The sequence below is a fragment of the Gasterosteus aculeatus genome, chromosome 17 (assembly GCF_964276395.1).
Source record: "Gasterosteus aculeatus chromosome 17, fGasAcu3.hap1.1, whole genome shotgun sequence".
NCBI lineage: Eukaryota > Metazoa > Chordata > Actinopteri > Perciformes > Gasterosteidae > Gasterosteus > Gasterosteus aculeatus.
In genome coordinates, this window is record NC_135705.1 from 20,297,095 (window position 1) to 20,315,960 (window position 18,866).

An 18,866-nucleotide genomic window follows, 5' to 3' on the forward strand; every position below is an offset into this window, starting at 1 on the left:
GTCCTCGTGCGTTGAAATTAGGGTTGTGTGTCCACCTGAGAGGGCTGACTGTGCCTGTCAGGGCTCAGATGTCAGACCAGAAGCCGGCTGCTGGATGGTTAGCCCGGTTCCCTGCTTCAGACTTCCACTCTGTCTCTTTGTGCGGAGCTCCGTCCCTGCTGCAGGGGAGGCGCCTTTGAGTCCCGATGCCACTGCAGCTCATTTCCCCCCAAAAAACACCCGACTTATGCAAACCAGCACAAACATACATGACATTTGACATCCATATTCAACTCATATTGAGCATTAAGCAGTGAAGGGCTGCTGAGAAGGGCCCGGGGAGCAACTCTGACATGCATACAGATGGAAGCCCGGTACCCTGACCCACTCCACCCACTCCACCCACCGCCGCTGTCTTTTCCCATCCGTCCTCAATCCCTTTTGTTTTTTGGCCTTGCACTGTCCCTCCTCGTCCAGTCCGTCACTTTTTACTCTGTCACTCCTTTGAAGAGAGACAGGCGGCTGTGAAGATGAAAAAAACGAGGGTACTCTATGCTGTTTCCATGGAAACTGCCTCTCGGAGCCGAGCCGGTGCCCTACCACAGACATGCGTGCTTCCTCCCTCTCTCCTTTGCTCTCGTTCTCCCCCCACTTGCCTTGCTTGGATTAAAGCCTACTTCCGATGAGGCACAGAGGCACGGAACAAACAAGGAGAAGAGAGGGGAGGGCGGTGTTTCATAACCCTCTGAGACAAAAAGAAACGTGCCTCCCTTAGTGATGAATCGTTATTGCTGATGGCAGATATTAATGACATGTTGTATTGCACACAGTGGTGCGACAAAAGGAAACACACAGTGTGTTCCTGGAAGGTCCCCCCCCCCACACACTCTGTGGAGGGGGTCTCGGCCGCTGGGTCGACGGCCGGTAATTGTGTTTAATGGTCCTGAGCGGGAAATTAATGCATTTGCATGGCTCCACTGCCTCGCTCTGTGCCACAGTCCCTATTAATCTGCCAATTAATCTGATTTCATCAGACGTCTCAATAGGGCACCCAATTTGCTACGAACCCAATTTTGTATTATTCGATTTGTACTCACTTTTATGTGCGTGTGCGTCCACGAAGGTCTTTTTGATTATTGAATGATGTGGATCGTATACAGTCTGGTTGGAAAAGTGAAAAGGTTAAATGGGCGGTTTGCAGATGATGGTCGCTGTGAACACATGAACTGGCTGCAGGTGGATGCGTTGTGTCATGCAACCCAGATGGATGTTAGGTGAAGGGGTGGAGGAGGGGGGGCATCATCGCCCAGGTGCGTTACCTTGATGTGAGTCGGTGCTGGAGGAGTAGTGAGCCCTTTAGGGTCATGTAGACCTTGGATTAAGCTCAAGGTTCTGGAGAATTGTCTGGGGAGACACGGGCGTTATTCTATAATAACGTAATCCGAACCCACTGGGAATATTTTCACACATTATGCGTCTTGCTTTTATAAAAGGTCACAAAAGAAGTGTTTCAGGGTAAAAATGGTCTTTTTCATCTGTGAGGGAAATAAAAAAAATCTCCCGGGTCACAAAAAAAATGTATTTAATAGTCATTTATTACATTGTGGTGGACAATGCACTGTATTAACTTCATCAAGCAGTGTTCAACCATCTTCATCATTCACTCACAGGGAATGTCAAGTTTTTAGGGGCTTCAGAAGGCTTTTAATTCCCCACTTAGACGTGAAGCAGTCACACAGGGAAAGATCCTGCGTGGGGAGGCACAGCCTCGGTTATTAGACAACAATGACATTTTCCAACAATGGATTTTTATTTGTACCAAGCGCACATTAAAGTACCGAGCCCACGTAAGCTTATAAGCTCATAAGACATTAAGTATACATTGAGAAGTGGTGAAACAAGTCTTGTCAGAGAGTGATGTCGATTATTACACATGACTCAAATGGTTACACAATACTTTTCTGAACGCTACAAACAGACCTTCATCATCATGTAAGCAGAATTTAGAGCTGTGCATTGACGAGTACAGTGCTTAAGTCAACATAGATGATGCAGCAGTGATATAAAATCCATTAAAGGGGCAATGAGCGGCGACACTAAGTTATGTCTCTTGGCAGCAAACAAGCTCCACGGCTGTTAAGGTGCCAGTAGATGGATTAGGTGGCATTTTGAACATCATTCATTAATACCTTTGTGGGGACCTACAGACACACCTGGCTGCACTCTGCCTCCACATGACCTACGCATTTGTTTCCTTGTGCTAGTTAGTAATAATGCCAGAATTACACAAATCAAAGACAATTAAGGTGTGAGCCAACATATTACAAGGGATGTAAATCACCATTTTTATTACATTGTGATGGAATATGATTTCATTACTAACGACTATATAAAGACTTAGAAGCGTTCATACCCACTCATGACAGATACTTCTCTTGGCTGAACACCTTTGCGGCTGAAGGAATGTCTACAGCCCGACAGTCGTGCCCACGGTCTAATTCACTAATTCCTTCTCTTTGGTAAACGTCCTCCCGGAGCTTGTCTGGCTTAAATAGATGATCATTATCTGGCTCAGTGAGGTATTTTCTAATTAAAGTATATGTCTTGGCTGGCAAGGTGAATTATTCCTGTAAAAACTGTGTTGTATCAAGCGGCTGTAGCTTTCAGAATTTTTAATGAAATTGTGATGCCGGCATCCACATCGGTATTATTTGGGGGGGAAGTCACTTCCTGCTGTCATCTCGGCTCTTTTGAGGCAGAAAGAGAACATGCATTAACGCGTTTGACATGAAGAGCTCTAAGCCCCTCGGTTTGTCGTCCCCCTCTTCAGATTGGTGTTACTCTACTGACAAGAGAGTGAGGCCCCGAGTCCGGAGGTGACGAGAGCGAGATAGGAGGCCTCCCAACAGCAGGGGGCAGCAGCAAGCATGCAGGACTCAGCCTCCGACGGCAAGATGGCCAAACAGGTCGGCGACTAACTGTTAGAACTAATTAAGCATGTTAAAAAATACATAAATATTGCAAAACTTGGTCTGAGCCTCTTTATTTCAAAGGAGTCTACTATACTACATCCATTGCTGTTATTCAGTTGATAGTCGTATAGCTGGAAGTCAACGGTTGAAATGCACTTATTGTAAGTCGCTTTGGATAAAAGCGTCAGCTAAATGACATGTAATGTGATTCAAAGGGCAACACAGTTTCATTCAGATCTATTTAAGGCACAATGCTGACTACACCCTTGAGTTAAGGTGTCCTGATACGTCAACGTATTCAAACCCTTTGAGATGTCCACTCATGTGTGCATAACTGTCATTTGACTTCCTCTTTTTTATACGTATATTAAGGAACACAACTCCAAGCATCTTGATGAACCCAGAGAAACAGACGACATGTCAGAGAAGACGTCTCCAAACAAGAACCTCAAGTCTCCCCAGAAAGGCTCCAAACGACTGAAAACTGCCCCCTTCAAAATGACCCTGCTGGACTCCTCCGAGTTTGAAGGCGAAATTGAGGTAAGTGCGACGAAAAAGACAGAAACAACATGCTTTTATAGCATTATCCTTAACATGCTTTAAACAAGCCCTTGAAAGGCAGTTCTTTGATTCGATTTTTTCCCTCTGTAGTTACTGTCCTCTGTGGGCAGTCGCATGTGTTGTGTGTTGCTGCAGCGAGCATGATGAAGCAGGGACAGAATAAAAGAGAGCCGACGCCATGCTGAGGGCTCAGCAGGGGTGAAGCCTAAGCAATGTCACACATTTCTGTAATGCACATGGTTGCGCGGAAATAGTGATCATAAAAGTCTCTGTTCATTGCTGCTGCAGTGCAATGAAAGGACATGTCCCGCTTGTTTGTATAGAAAAATCAAGGCATGCATAAACAACGGAGAGAAGAGATCGATGCAAGAGCATCGCCTCACATAAATGCGTGGGAGGTTATTTAGCTATAACGACTAGCAAGCGGCACAAGGCGTCTTGCTGAAAAACAAAAGTATCTTCTGCAGGATTTTGGTGTAAAAGTCCTTTCCAGGTACTTGACTATGGATATGACGGCGCAGCATCATTATACCTCAGCTTTTCCTTCCCACTCTTTGAGTCTTTTATCCAGACACCAAAACGTCACGACGCGTCCGTCTTGCTCTGCTCCCGAGATGACGGAGTTGAATCAGGGGCCAACTGTCACGGCCCAGTAACCTGCCTCTCTTCAGCGGGGACAGCGCATACTGGGATGGAGATGTCCTGCGCGTGTTACAGATACTGCATCACCAGAAGGTCGAGGCGGGCTCACTCGGGGCCAATTGTATCACTCTCTCTCTCGCACATAATGTGCACTTAAGAGCCAGGAAAAGAGGAAGAAAGGAGAACCCTCGCTGAGCCCTCTGGTTCCTGGTTCCCGCCCGAGCGTCTTGGGCCCCGATACTGTCCAGAGGCCTTCGGCTTGAGCACCACTGTGTCCGTGCTGGTGTGAAAATGAGTTCATACATCATATAAGAGCTGGCTTTGTTGCAACGGTCTGTCCTCCGCTGTGTTTCAGCACCCGGGACAGTGCCGCCATGACACCACACACACCGCGAACCCCAAAACAAGCACTAGAACTATAGTTAGTTATAATAACTAATTATGATTACAGTTGATACGTAAGTAATAAAATACAGTTCATATTCCTCGTTTCATGGTCTATTTGGCATTGTTTGGTTTAGGCATGAGCCTATTTTAAAAAACAAGATATAAGAGATGCATTCCAAAACTAATTGGTACTATGAATGTCACGCAACAGTGGAAGCTCCGAAGCATCCAGGTCACGTCCTCTAATCTGGAGCCACTTTCAGGAGGAAAAGCTTTTTATTTTGGCTTCACAACAAAGTGATAAGTGGCCCATGAGTTTTTTTCTTCCACCACCTGTCCTGTTCATGCTTAACGTTTGGTTACTTTAAGGCAACAAAAGCTTCTTGCGACTGGGAGATGTCCGAGTTGTACGCCTGCATGTCAGCCAGAGGTAAACAAAGCCTAAAATAGTCTGACTTCCTTGAGTCTCGCTGTGAATTCCTGGAGGTCTGTCGCCACTCTCGACGCTCACTTGTCAGTCAACTAGTTTCTAAAGTCAGACAGTGATTGCATGCTTCCATTCTCTCCTTGGGCGCGCCTGGCTGGCCACAATGTAATAACAGTCTTAGGTTTCGTTCTTTCACCAGATAGCTGCAGAACAAAATCAAGAAATTCGAAAAAAAAACATCTCACCACGAGTGCTTTTTGAGTGTATCACATAAATTTCCTAATCAGGTTGAGTTGCCCACTGCCTGTCTCAGTATAATTGTATGTACGAATGTCTGAGCGTGTCAACTTTCTGAGTTTTGTTTGTTAGTTTAGAGTTTTGTCCACATCTTTGCCTAATAGACAGCTCATCATACATTATACGGTGGACCTTTGCACAAAACTGTCCAGGACCTCTGTAAAAAAAGACATATTGTTATTCATACTGTCCACTGGTACTTATTCCAAACTACTGAGCGGTGTTGTGCTCTATTATGTGGAATGAACGAAAAGGCTTCATTCCCCAGACAAAAAGTATTGTTTTGAGATGTACTGATTTGGTAGTGGCATTAAAATCAGACTACTGAGGGGCACAATACAAGTCTTTAGCATAGGCTGCTAACTGGCTGCTAGGAAATCTACTGTTGTTACATTCTTGCAAGCCAGGCGCAACCAAGGAGAAAATAGAAGAGCAATGTTATTATGAGCCACCCGTAGGATACTTATGCACAGTAGGATACACACCATAGGATACTTATGCACAGGTACATGAAACGTTTGTTTTGTGCGTGTTGTGGTGTTCAGGCGAGGGAGGGTTTCTGTGTGTGAATGTGTGAGGTAAGAATATCTGGAGTGTCACGCTTGGATAAACTTCCCTCTCAGCCGTGCAAAAACTGTAAAATATATTGTTGTACTTTTTTGGGCGTCACCACAACAATAGTTGGCGTTATGCTTATGACAGCTGTAGGGTCTCCCCCTACATATAAGCCCGCCCTCGCAACACTAGGAGTTATTGCAGGTGAAGGAAGCACAAAGCAGCTTCTTGTAACCGTGTGTTTTCTTTCAAATGTCCCATTCAAGTTTGGAGAGAGCATCGGACCTCCAGGTCATTGGCAGGCCTGCGCTCACTTGTCTTTAATTGCTGGAATGTCATGCCAGCTCTTGTTCTGAACCTTCCCTGGGCTTCCAGAAGTGGTTAATGACAGTGGTGAGTGAAGACAAGCCACACTTCCCCCCCGGAGGAGGTGCCGCATTCGTGGGTTGATGAAGTCTCTCGCCATAGATGCCTGGTTGCGCCTGGCCGCGGTCCCCCCGGGTAGGAGAGCAGGTGCCACGCCCATATCCGTTCCTCCCACCCAGGTTCCCCGCTCTGCTCGCTGGGCAGTGACCCGCCTGATGCATTGTCAAGCCTGGCTGCCCCCATGGGCAGAGCGGGGCTGTTCCGGGTGTTTCATGCTGCTTAGTTGTCTCATTCTCCCGGTTAGAAACTCTGAGCTCTTTGCAGTACATTTAACTATTTAATTACTTACTTTACGTCGACAAATGCTGCAGTCAGGGACCTACTGACCGACATGACGGGGGCGAATACGCACGCCGTAAGAGGCGCTCCGGCATCCTTTTCCCTCCTATGAGGAGAAAGTGAAACAAGTGAAATGGCTTTAAGTTGAGATGTTAAGAAACAAGAAAGTCATAATACTGCATCTGTTTCCCTGGCAACAGCTTGCTCCATCTCTCCGTCACCTCACAAAGTAATCTGCAGGGGGGAGGCGCTGCGTGTGTGTGTGTGTGTGTGTGTGTGTGTGTGTGTGTGTAGAGCAGAAGAATAGTGTGGTTCATTGTTACGTACATCGGCCTCGTTCTAAAATGAACACGTGTCAAATGCCTTCGGCTGTGCATGAATCGGCAATTTTTATTCAATATTTCATTAGTCTCATCAAATTGAAGCAAAAACTGTTTTGATGTGAGCATTGAAACAAGGACATTTGGCTGCTAGTGCGGTAAATAACTAATAATTCATTAAATTGCAAACCAATCAATAAGTACTGTGGAATTCAATTACTTAAAATAAGATTAGTGATATTCCTTTTTGTAAAATATAATATGAAGATAATTGGCTTAGTCGCTATATGTTGAATTATTTCCTTCTCTAGCTCACTAGTTTGGTGAAATGTGAGCAAAATTGCTTGTGCATCCATAATAAAACATTCCCTAAAATGGAGAAACATAAACTCGTCACTTGGATGTAATTGAAATCTTTCTGAAATGCTCAATACGAGAGTAATTCTATTCACATCTATTCACAGTCCATTTTCACTGTCAAATGTTTGAAGCACAAATGGCTGAGCTGCTTTGATGTGTGCAAAACCAGAGAACAGGAAATATTGGAAAGGAAAGGATGATATTAATGAGCCAAACTTTTCCCAATAAAACGTAGTTAAACCAGTAGCGGACCGTTTTGCACGCATTGTTTTGCAGAAACACAGCAGAGAATTGTTCTTCTGCGTTGTTGTTGACCTTCCCTACCACTGCTGTACACCATAGGTGTCTTTTTTTGTCTTTGCAGAAACACTCCAAAGGACAGACCCTGATGGACATGGTGTGTGAGCACCTCAACTTGCTGGAGAAGGACTACTTTGCCCTGACCTTTGCCGACGCGGACACCCAGAAGGTCAGTGGACTGTGACCCTCTGTGCACAAACACATTACAGAACAATCTGCACTGCACTCACCTGGTGGCTGGGCCGGCCCTCTAAGGAGGGCACTACCCAGAGATGAATGGAGAATGGGTGTCGACAGTGGTTGGAAGACGAAACATGACTCCTCTACTCTTGTTTGACGGAGAGACGGTTGTTTGAAATCTCTTAGAGGGAAAGCAGCTCCAGTAAAAGGTTCCCTATGAATCTAACACGGCTCTCGGCAATGACAGCGACGCAGCAGCGACGTGTAATAATTGAGTGGTCTTTGGCCTTCGCTGGTCTCAGATGGATTCGGGGGAACGATAAAGTCCTGCGGCTCATTAACGTCTTTAGCAGCCTGATTAAACACTGAAGTAGCACACGTGTGTTTGTGCCTGTGTGCTTGGGTATGTGCGTGTACACGAAGACCCGGTTCAAATTGGCAGCTGCTCGCGGCCACAGGGTCGCATTGTGATGCGTCAAGCTCCTGTTTCCACACTGACTGACGTGAGACCAGATGCCAAAGTGACAGTCGGCATAATAGGCGGGCGCTGCAGGAGGCATTCAGGTTAGTGAGGATTGCAGTCGCCTCTCGGCACCAAAGGCAGTACGCAGCTGTGTGACATGCGCCACACACCTGTTTGAGTGCGTACATGCAAGGATCAGAGTGACTAATTAAATTTACACCTCCGTTCAGTCCTGTTTTGCTGACTTGTTTTAATATGTTGTGTTAGCAGCAGTAGCGCTGGATTGCGTTGCCGGCCGGTCGGTCCAACTACTGCATGCATTTCCATGGCATTTTATAAAAGGCCTGCATGGTCCCCGGAAGACTAATGGGTCTTACTTTGTTTATCCCCCAGATTTTGACTAATGTCTCAAAAACTAGTATTTTGTTCCCGATATCCATAATGGCGTTGAATTCCCTCGTCTCCATTATCAGATCTAAGAGAGTGACAAACATTTTAATGTCCATCACATTGATTTATGACCAAATAGCTTCCAAACTAATGACATTTCCCATCAGCCTCAGATGCACTTTGTGCTCATTGCTAATTAGCGAACAGTCCGCAACACGCTAAACGGAGACGGTGAAGGTGGTAAACATCATGCCTGCCAGACATGTTAGCCTTCGCTTTGTTAGCATGTTGACGGGTTAGCATCACGGTCATGCTGTGCCAAAGTCCCAGAGCTGCTATCGGGACTGCAGATGATTAAAAGGTCCCACATTGTAGAACGTAGGATTTCCTGTTATATAAATACTGTAGAAGTATAAAAGTGCTCAATCCACAGAGAAATACACACAGAAACTTTTCCCATGAATAAGCCATCAGGACAACTAAAGTCAGTGGTAGAAACTGAACCCAAATTGGTGGACTTGAGCCAGTTCGGATTCTTTTTTTTATTCGTTAGTAAATCAAATACGTATTTTGTTGTGAAGAAATATTAAAACTGTGCTCTGAGGTTGGAATTCTAAGAATGTATGAATGCAGAGATAATTAAACCTCTGAGACGGAAACAAAGAGCTTCTGAGGATTTTTCTTTTTTAGGTAAGCCAACTTGGTATCAGCGACCTTAAAGTGACGCTACTTAACTCACACATGGAGGATGAAGGGTATTTGAAAAATAATGCGTGTATCCGCCCCTTTGGATCCACTCCTATATTTAATACTACATCCTTCCACCAAGTTTAAGGAAAATGGAGCCGGTAGTTCCCCCCCCTCCTCCCTGTATTCCTGCTAACAAACAAACAGACCCACAAACCGAAGGGAAACAACACACAGTAAGTTGTGCGGAGGTAGCAACAGGATGAATATTCAGCGGTAGAGTGAGCACGTAGGGGGGCAACAGTAGAGATAAGAGTTCATGTGGGAGGTGTTTCATAACTCTGTGTGCAGCTGTGCATCTAAAAAGCTTCTGTTGGAGCCGGTCAGCGTGCACCACAGCAGCACTGCCTCCCTTCACGCACACACATGCAATGCCATCAAATAGGCGACGGGCTGCTGGTGATTTTTTGTGGTTGTGTGAAACAATGAAGAAGCAGATGCTCGAGTTAAATGTGCTCAGCAGGGGAGGGCGCAGCTCCTTTTATTTAACCATATGGAAAGGCTTTCATTAGGAACACTCGACACCATCGTAGATCAAAACGTGACACCGGGGTTTGCGTCAAGCACGCTTCCGCTTTGCCCTCTGAGCTCTGCCTCCTGTCTTTCAGAACTGGTTGGACCCCTCCAAGGAGATCAAGAAGCAGATGCGCAGTGAGTGTCTTTTCCGTGAGAAAGCAGAGTCGTCGGCATACGGAGCGATTCGGTGTGCACTTTTCCTCAGACGGACCCGTTGTCGTTAACCTTCCAGATCTTTCTCCTCAGACTCTCCATGGCACTTTGCCTTTTCTGTCAAGTTCTACCCTCCAGACCCCTCGCAGCTCACCGAGGACATCACCAGGTAGGACCCCACGCGCTCCATATCAACTGCCCTCACTCCTCTGGCTGTGCCGTCGCAAATTCCTCAGAGTTAATCAGAGAAGTTTTTTTATTTTCTGAAAACACCAGTGTTTACATACAAGTATTGTAGCAATTCCCATAGCTTATTGATTCCAGCTGTCAAAGCAATGCAAATCCCCCTCTCCTTTTGGAGGATTAGACCTAAAATGCTACTAAGAGCCGTGGATTAACAGCGCTGAATACCTGCTGGAGCTTGCTTTGGTTCAGGCTTGTCTGACTGCAGACGCCCTCCTCCCCCCCCCCTCTTGTCTCCTTTGACAGGTACTACCTGTGTCTGCAGCTGAGGGATGACATGCTGTCCGGGCGGCTGCCGTGCTCGTTCGTCACTCACGCCCTCCTGGGCTCCTACAGCGTCCAGGCCGAGCTGGGCGACTACGACCAGGACGACCACGGCGCCGACTACGTCAGCGATTTCCGCTTTGCCCCCAATCAGACTCGCGAGCTGGAGGAGCGGGTGATGGAGCTCCACCGAAACTACAAGTACGTGGAAACAGTGTTACCGCAAACCTCTGGGTATAAATTACCCTCCCCAATATGTCTGATGGATGACGTCTCATTGCTGCACCCTCTGTCAATGAATTGGCACATCTTTTTGGCATATGCCCAAACAGAATGCTTGGGGGGGAAGAATCGGGAGAATCATGCAAGATTAAGGGATTATTTTTCAAGGCCTGTTGATGTCGGTTACAGATATTATTGTTGTCCTGCCCACAGGGGGATGACTCCAGCAGAGGCTGAAATTAACTTCCTGGAGAACGCAAAGAAACTGTCCATGTACGGAGTGGACCTCCATCATGCTAAGGTTGTCCAGAGTGATTTTAATAAGCGTTACAGCAGGTTCCAACGATGCCCACTGTTACATCCTGTGTGCCTCTTTGCTTTGCCTTGTTCTCTGTAGGACTCTGAAGGGATTGACATCATGCTGGGTGTCTGTGCCAACGGCCTGCTGATCTACCGCGACAGACTGAGGATCAACCGGTTTGCCTGGCCAAAGATCCTTAAGATCTCCTATAAGAGGAGCAACTTCTACATCAAGATACGCCCCGGAGAGGTACGTCATCCATTTACTTGGTCATGGGCAGTGCTACACGGCAAAAACCGTTTGGAAGTGTGACACATTATCTCTGATAAAGTCACAGTGGTATCTACATTTTCTCAAATCTTTCACAGAAAGCTTGTGTTAACAACTGGGACGTTTCCTCTTACTGTTCGGTGGCGCAGTCAGTGTTTACGAAAAGAAGAGGGGGGTTGGGGGGGGGGGGGGGGGGCAGCGGGTTCACCTTGTCTCCTTCGGGATTCAAACCCAAAACGGCGGGTTCAGGCTCTGCTGCATGTTCCGGTCCCCTGCTCTGTTCTCCAGAGCAGCATGGATGGGGAATATGGACGTAATAATGGTTTTGCTCCTCACATCTTATTCTCTGCAAGAAGGAGAATGTACCTTTTTCCCAAAATGTTAAACTATTCCTCTTAAGCTCAGATTTTAAATAGTTGGTAATAGTTGATGTTGTATCACAAATCCCCTTGTTGAAAGTCACCAGAGATCAACATGCCTTCAGTTAGCAGAGGGCCTTAAAATCGTCCTCTTTAGACCTACAATGTTTGCTCCCTCGAGTCGGGGTGTATTTTCCCTCCTCATTGTGTCGTGCAGCGCTGCAACTTCTCCTCCGTGCTGAGGATAAGCCAGTGTGACAGGCTGTCACCTTTCTTCACGTTGTCCTTACTCCTGACTATCCTCTCTCCCCTTCAGTATGAGCAGTTTGAAAGCACAATCGGTTTTAAGCTTCCAAACCACAGAGCTGCCAAGAGGCTGTGGAAGGTCTGCATTGAGCATCACACCTTCTTCAGGTAAGAATCCATCTCCTCTCCTGGTTGGAAAGGTTTGCTCGCAATCAAAGCATTGCCAGGCAATCAGACCGGCTTCTTTTTTTAACGCGTGTTTTTAATCCAAAGGCTGGTGTCTCCGGAGCCTCCTCCCAAAGGCTTCTTGGTGATGGGATCAAAGTTTCGATACAGCGGAAGGACGCAAGCTCAAACCAGACAGGCCAGCGCTCTTATAGACCGGCCCGCTCCGCACTTTGAGCGTTCCACCAGCAAGAGGTACCTGCTCTCCAGGAGCTTGGACGGAGGTGAGGGTCACAGCAGCTGCCAGATAGAGCTGGTTTTTGGAGGGTCTACGGAACGTGTGTTGAGTTCCAAAGTTGAAGCCGTTTAAAGGCCCAGAGAAAATATTGGTGGGGAGAGTTAGACCCGGTTTACACCTGGTACTGACTTGCGTCTGAGTGAGCGCTCTAAGTGCGTCAGTTCACATCTGGCACCATAGAAATGAAAGCGAGTAGAACTGACATTGAACCCTTTTTTGTGGTCGTTTGAAGTGTGCAAACGAATGTCGGTGGGGCCTAAAACGTTTGCCGGGGGGAAGAGAGGGGACAGCAGCTCCGGCGACGGACGGCTGGACAGTTAGCTAATTAGCTTGTCCTCCTCTGAAGCAGCTGGTAGTGAGGTCACTGTTCAGTCTCATTTTCTGTAACCAGCGTGCCATTAAAGCATGGTGGAATTAGCATAAAGCAGCTCTTACGTGTCTTATTTTTATGCCATCTAATGTTATGTTGCACGGGTTAGAAAAAGACCACCTCCAAATGTGGAGAGTGATCGGATCTCTATTGATCACATTATCACACAAGACCTGTTCACTAGTGATCACTTCAAGACGCTTGTTAATGCCAGGATATAGCGATGTTAGCGTAGCATGCAAGCTGGAAGGGAAAACGTTAACTTCCTGCCCCTGTGAAGCCAACTAATCTACAAGTGAGAACAACTCACTGCTCCAGATGAAGAAGTACTCCCCCCCCTCGTTTCAACACCTGACACTTCTTGTACATTCCAGCAGAGTTCACGCGGCCGGTTTCAGGCACGTGCGAGAACCACGACGGCCTGTCCCACCGGAGCGCCGGTGAACAGCGGCGCCTCCACAGCTTCTCCGTGGACGAGCAGGAGACCGAGCTGGAGCCCAGTTTGGAGCTGGACGAGGAGGACAGGGACCAGGAGCGGGGCGAGGACACGGGACAAGACTACGACGGCGACGTCACTCCAAGCAGAAAGAAGGAGATCATGGTAGTGAAACATCACTTTTTAGGATGTGGTCCAAATGTAAATGCGATGGAGACATGGGAGGCAGAGTGGCTTTAGTGGGCTCCAGCGGGGGATTTTGCATGTTCTAATGTTCTTCATCCTTCACCCAACTCCACTTGAGGCTTTTACGTTGCTCGTGGTCATTTTTTCTTTTGACCCTTTCTACTAATGCTGACAAACGTAAGCCTAGCTAACGTGCTATTTCTTTCTTTAACTCTTGCTGGCGACCAGGAGGAGGCTGGCTCACCAGTCGACAGTAAACAGGAGGTATTTGGTGTCTGGTGATCTCTGTTTGTCTGTCTTTATTCGTCTTCAGTACATCAGTCGTAATCGCGTCTCAGTCACTATTCATCGGAAAAAACGCTATAATTTGCACGATATGAGCGATGTGTTTGACATCGTTAAGCATCCCAGCAAACAGCGATCGGTTCAGTGAGCAAAAAGTTAAAAAAATATATCTTATCTATAACTAAAGCAAAAAAAATATTATTTATAAGTAATTTGAAATCAATGTTGTATTTGATTCCAAAATGTCTACTGGGATGTATTTCCAAAGTTGCCTTGGCATGATAAGCAGCGGCCAAGTGTGGCCCTCCTGTCTGTCCGTCTGCTCGTGCTCTGACTGATTGACCTTCTACCATCCTGTCTCTTCATCTGACCTCGCTCCTGCACTCTCTGACCCCTGCACCTCTCAATTCGTGTGCGCGCCATCTCTCTCAGTCGGACCAGGAGGCCACTCCTCGGCACAAACGGGAGGTACAGGTTCCCGTCTTCGGCCCCTTGTGCTTGTGCCTGTTTTGGTTGTGTGTGCCGCTGTTCCTCCACCCCTCCAGTCTTTGGAGTTGTCTGAACATATTTAGGTTCGCCGGCTCCTTGGATTGAAGGAAACCTTTATCTCATGTTTGTGTCAGAATATCACAGAAAGTTGACACGTGGAATAATCTCTACGTTGTAAAATGCGACTAAGCAGCATGATTATTAGCGCGTGTTGGCAAACAGAGTTATGGAGAATGTTTTTCTTCTGACATTTTCACTTTTTATCAAGAGATTTGTGTTTCATATTCTCTTTATGTTCAGTGAGTGAGCATCTGAGATAGAAATCAAGACTGAATATTTTAAACCTAAAATAAATGAAGAAGTCTCATACTTAAAATAGACTTGCAAGTGCATTGAATTCAGTGATAATGGGGCTGGACCCGCTCCATCGGGTCCCAGGGTAGAGCTGAACCGGCCATGAATGCATTTGTATTCATCTACTGAAGTATTGAATATTCCTCTGTTTTAAAGATTAGTTTAAAGGTTAAATGTCTCCAAAAGGTTTGGTGAAGATGTACACAATAAAGTACTTGGGTAAATGTACAAATGCAAATACAATTTTTTAAATACAAATTTTAATCTAATCGATCTAATTTCTGTCAACTTCACATCAGAGAATACTCAGCTTGCACAAGTCTATTCTGATGTCTGTATGCACTCTTTTCATGCACCTTATTTGCATTGAAATATATCTTTCATGGTGAATTAGAAAAAAAGTCACCCGGCATTCAGCCGTAAATTGAGTATTACTGTATTCCGTATTCATTTCTCCCTTCATTACTTCAGTCTTAGTGCCTTGATCTTCTTAAAAGCAAAATCAGTTGGATCTATCGTTGTTCTTGGTTTCCACGGGCTTCAATTGCATCTTCAATGATCATCACGAGCCACAGCACCGACCAGTGGAAGATCAGCTGACCGCCTTCTCCTCTGAACACGCACTGCGTCACATCTCCAGGGCTGCTGTGTTCAAAAGGATCTTGCTAAAGCATGACCGCTTCTTGTTTTTGTCCTTTCTCCTCTTCCTCCTCCAGTTCCTGGACAAGTCGAAGGACGTCATGCTGAAGCACCAGGCCAGCATCAACGAGCTGAAGAGAACCCTCAGGGAGCCCAGCAGCAAGCTGTCGAACCGCGAGAAGCGTCTGTCCTCCGCCTCCCCGAATGGCACCCCGGAGAAGAAGGCTGTGAGTGGGGGGACTCAGGGCAGTGATGGCGTGGTGGGGGGTCCGCTAAGGTCAACATCTCCAATCCAGCCAACCAATGCATGGCATTCCTTTACGTGACATTCCCAGCTAGCCCGCTGCTGTCAAACTGCTCCTACTGCTGCTTGACCCGAGGCTTTTCTTTAAGAAATGCATCAAATGAGGCTCATTTAGCCTCTCCAGGGGGCACCGCAGTGACAGCAGCGCAGAAGGAAAACATCCTGATGCGACTAGTGATGTTTTTGAGATTTATATGCCAGGGCAGATGAGAAATAATGAAGTAGTTGTTGAGTAGTAATGAGTTACTTAATTTCCCTGGTTGTCCAATAGTGACACAGTTTATCATCTTCATGCCGGAACAAGAAAAGCTCTCACGTTTTGGTAATGAGCTTTTTGGAGATTGAGGTTGTTCGTCCTAGGACAGGATTCCTAGGGTTCCTAAGTTGCCTTCAACCAATCAGTCCTCTGCTGTCGGGGACGATTAGAATGCAGAGCGCGGTCTGTGTCAGAATATGTGATCTGCCAATACTGTAAATGTTGTTCCAGGTAAAGGCGGGTGGGATTGGGTGGGCGAGGGGGCGGGCGTCCTACTACTATCAGCTCTGTGTAGTTACAGTACAAAAAGATCAGGGTTGCTTTCAGCTCATCAATAGATTTCTACAAAACAACTGTTGAACTGTTGTGTTGAACTGATACTTTCTGCTTAGCCCCCCGGCCCCCCGGCGAGCTCTAACCGCTGTTCTTCCTCTTCTTTCAAACCGTCTCCTCTGCCTCGCGTCGGCCAGTCGGCGCTTCAGGACCCTGTTAACAATCTGTCTGTTGAGGGGTTTGTCCAGAAGACAATGGCGGCTTCGCCTGAGGTTGAGCTCTTCTATGATACGTTTAGCTCACAGCATTTCTGTTTGTCACTCATGTGTCTATTTAAGAAATACCACCACATGTTCACTTAGAGCTGCAATGATTGTCGACCAAAAAGAAACGTAATAGTTTGATTGTTAAAGTAATTTTGAAGGCAAACAGTTTGATCTCAGATATTTACACTCATTAAACAAAAAACTAGACAATTAAAGACGTCCCCTTGAGACACAGGGATGGACATTTAACGCTGTTTTCTGGTATTTTAATTGAGAATATCTGCAGATTAATCGAAAAACTACAAGAAATGTTTTAGTTGCATGCCCTCTTATACTCCATATACCATGTGTGTGTTGTTCCCTTTACTGTGATTCAGATGATTTCATAGATTTCATTTTTTGCAGCAGCACCTATGCTTTGCATGTCTAACTGTGTTTAATCTATACCAACATGTAGGGCTCTGAGGAGTGGGTATTGATTGAAAAACAAGAAACGTATCAGCAGGACCATGACTGGAGGACAGAAGACAAGAACCTCTTGGTAGCATGTGAATCGTCATGGGAGAAAAGGGAGCTGGAGAGAGAGATAGACATAGCCAAGATGATACACAAAGATGTAACAGGGTATGACAGAAAAGAAATGAAAAGCCATAACGATGATTTTACATCAATAGATTCGCCCAGAGAGGCAGGCGAGTACTCAGAGCCACGGACGGCTAACAGAAGTCGTTTCGTGATTCAATTGACGAAGAATTCAGATTCCTTTCAAGACAAATCTCAAAGCAAACCATCTCACGCCTCGACCCCCGAGGCAAACGTTGATGCGCCCGCCGCCTCCCGGCAGGTGAAGGACCGCGCGGCTTCCAAACCACGCAAAAAGAGGAGACCCCAGAGCTTAAACCTGGGGAGGCCTGCCGACCTCATCTACGCAAAAGGAAGCGGCGATTCCACTGAAGAAGAGAACGAGGGTTCAGAGTCCGACAAAAGCCCGGAAGAAAACTCAAAAATTCCATGTGATTCATCATCTTCAGCGAAGGTGAAAGATGATGAGCGTTTAAGAAAGGATCATTCGATCAAGGTCTTTAAAGAAGAGGATACGTCGATAGGTGAGAGCAGGGTGGTCACCACTCTAGAAACAGAGCGGGCGAAGAGAACAGCGAGCCAGGTTGAGCCCGCCGATGTGGATTCAGACTCAGTGAACGGACTCGTCAAGATAGAACGCGATAGTTCGTCTGTGGCCGTCAAGGTGGACAGTGCGAAGAAGGTGCAAGGACGGGGCCTCATCGACAACAGAGAGCTAGCCGAGGTTAAGCTGCGACAGGTGCGGACGCACGAGAGGAAGGTCAGCGGTTCCGGGGGGGAGGACGCGGAGGGTTTCACGGGGGGACAGAGGACACTCGTCCACCGTCTCACCGGCAGCAGCTGCCAGTCGGAGATCTCCAGGATCGTCCCTCTCAAGCCAGAGCGGTCCAAAAGCGTAGCGAGTAAGGACGAAAGGGACGGCCCGGGACAGGACGAGCTCGCGTGGGCCCACCGGAGAGACTACCGCTGGTCGGTGGGCTCTCCAGAGGGATCCTCGGACCTCTCCTGGGCAGAGGCCGGTGCCGCCGGCCCCCGTCCGGCGTTTGCGGAAGACCTGGAGGGTCTCGCCAAAACGGATCGTCCCGATGGTGGTCACCAGTCCGCGAGAAGACCCGCCGAGGGTCAGTCGTTCGGGTCTAAGGTCTTGCCGCTTTCCAAAACGGCTCCTCCGGCCCCGCCTGTGAAAACACAGAAGGCCCGGGAGTCTGGGCTGATGCTGCGGAACAGCCGAAATGCCAACAGGGAGCCAAGCCGGGACGCGGCGGCCAAGAAGAGACACTCGGTAACTCTGCTTGGCATCCGCTAGTCACTCATTGGAGTTAAAGCATCGCATGAGCTTCAGACAGACTCGCACGCCATTTTTTTTTTTCTTCTTTTAATCTCCCTGCGTTTTCAGTGACTTGAAACACTCATCCATCTTACCTGTCTGTGCCTTTTTGAAGAGCAGGCGGAGCGGTACCTTTTGCTCCGTCAATTCTGTCAAAAAAAACTAAAAGTTTGGACGTTTTTCAATATGGCAACCCAATTCCTCCCCTCCCATTGCTCACCACAAATGCAGCACACTGTCTGGCAAATCTGTACAGCTCAACGCTGGCTGCGAAATTTAGATCCAAAAACAAACCAAAGGAAATTTTCTCCACCTCTTTCTTGTGAGCCTCAGATTTCTTCCAAGCTCCTGTCAAGGTGGCAGAAACACTCATCATCACTGGTCATTTTTATTTTTTTGCCATTTTCAAAAATCTGGTGCTAAGAAAACAAACATTTGTTGGATTCTAAAATTAAAAAAATACTGCCATCCAATACTTTCCGACAGGCATCTGCTATTTCCCAAAACGAGAAATAAACAGTGTTTTAGAGTTGGTTTAGAACTCTGCTAAATACCCCTCGATCCTTCCGATCAGAAGCATCACTCTCCTCTGGTTAGAAAACTTCGAGGTGATGTAAACATATTGCCCCCCCCCACTGATACACCCCAGCAGGCAGTGAGCCCCCAGACGCCACAGCTCAGTGCCTGACACAGTCACATTTGCTGCTTTCATTTCCACTGCTGGTATCATTAGGAGCTTGCAACGCGTTTGTCCCGGCAGGGAATGAAATGGAGTTT

General features: G+C 47.0%; 1 protein-coding gene across 11 annotated transcripts in view; it reads left to right on the forward strand.

The window, feature by feature from the left end:
* The window catches only part of LOC120834822 (band 4.1-like protein 1), a 47,239-nt gene that overhangs the window by 20,596 nt on the left and 7,777 nt on the right, over positions 1-18,866 (forward strand). For 3 of the 11 annotated variants that reach the window (XM_040203110.2, XM_078091699.1, XM_078091700.1), the window contains exons 2-17: positions 2,810-2,945; positions 3,324-3,491; positions 7,570-7,674; positions 9,894-9,936; positions 10,048-10,123; positions 10,444-10,662; positions 10,897-10,984; positions 11,081-11,233; positions 11,930-12,027; positions 12,133-12,308; positions 13,067-13,293; positions 13,543-13,578; positions 14,032-14,067; positions 15,159-15,308; positions 16,112-16,186; positions 16,638-18,044. In XM_040203110.2, the coding sequence (XP_040059044.2) occupies positions 2,907-2,945; positions 3,324-3,491; positions 7,570-7,674; positions 9,894-9,936; positions 10,048-10,123; positions 10,444-10,662; positions 10,897-10,984; positions 11,081-11,233; positions 11,930-12,027; positions 12,133-12,308; positions 13,067-13,293; positions 13,543-13,578; positions 14,032-14,067; positions 15,159-15,308; positions 16,112-16,186; positions 16,638-18,044 (3,096 nt within the window). In that variant the 5' untranslated portion in view covers positions 2,810-2,906. The remainder of the gene's footprint in view (positions 1-2,809; positions 2,946-3,323; positions 3,492-7,569; positions 7,675-9,893; positions 9,937-10,047; positions 10,124-10,443; positions 10,663-10,896; positions 10,985-11,080; positions 11,234-11,929; positions 12,028-12,132; positions 12,309-13,066; positions 13,294-13,542; positions 13,579-14,031; positions 14,068-15,158; positions 15,309-16,111; positions 16,187-16,637; positions 18,045-18,866) is intronic. The other 8 variants (XM_040203111.2, XM_078091697.1, XM_040203113.2 and 5 more) reach the window with 8 other exon arrangements.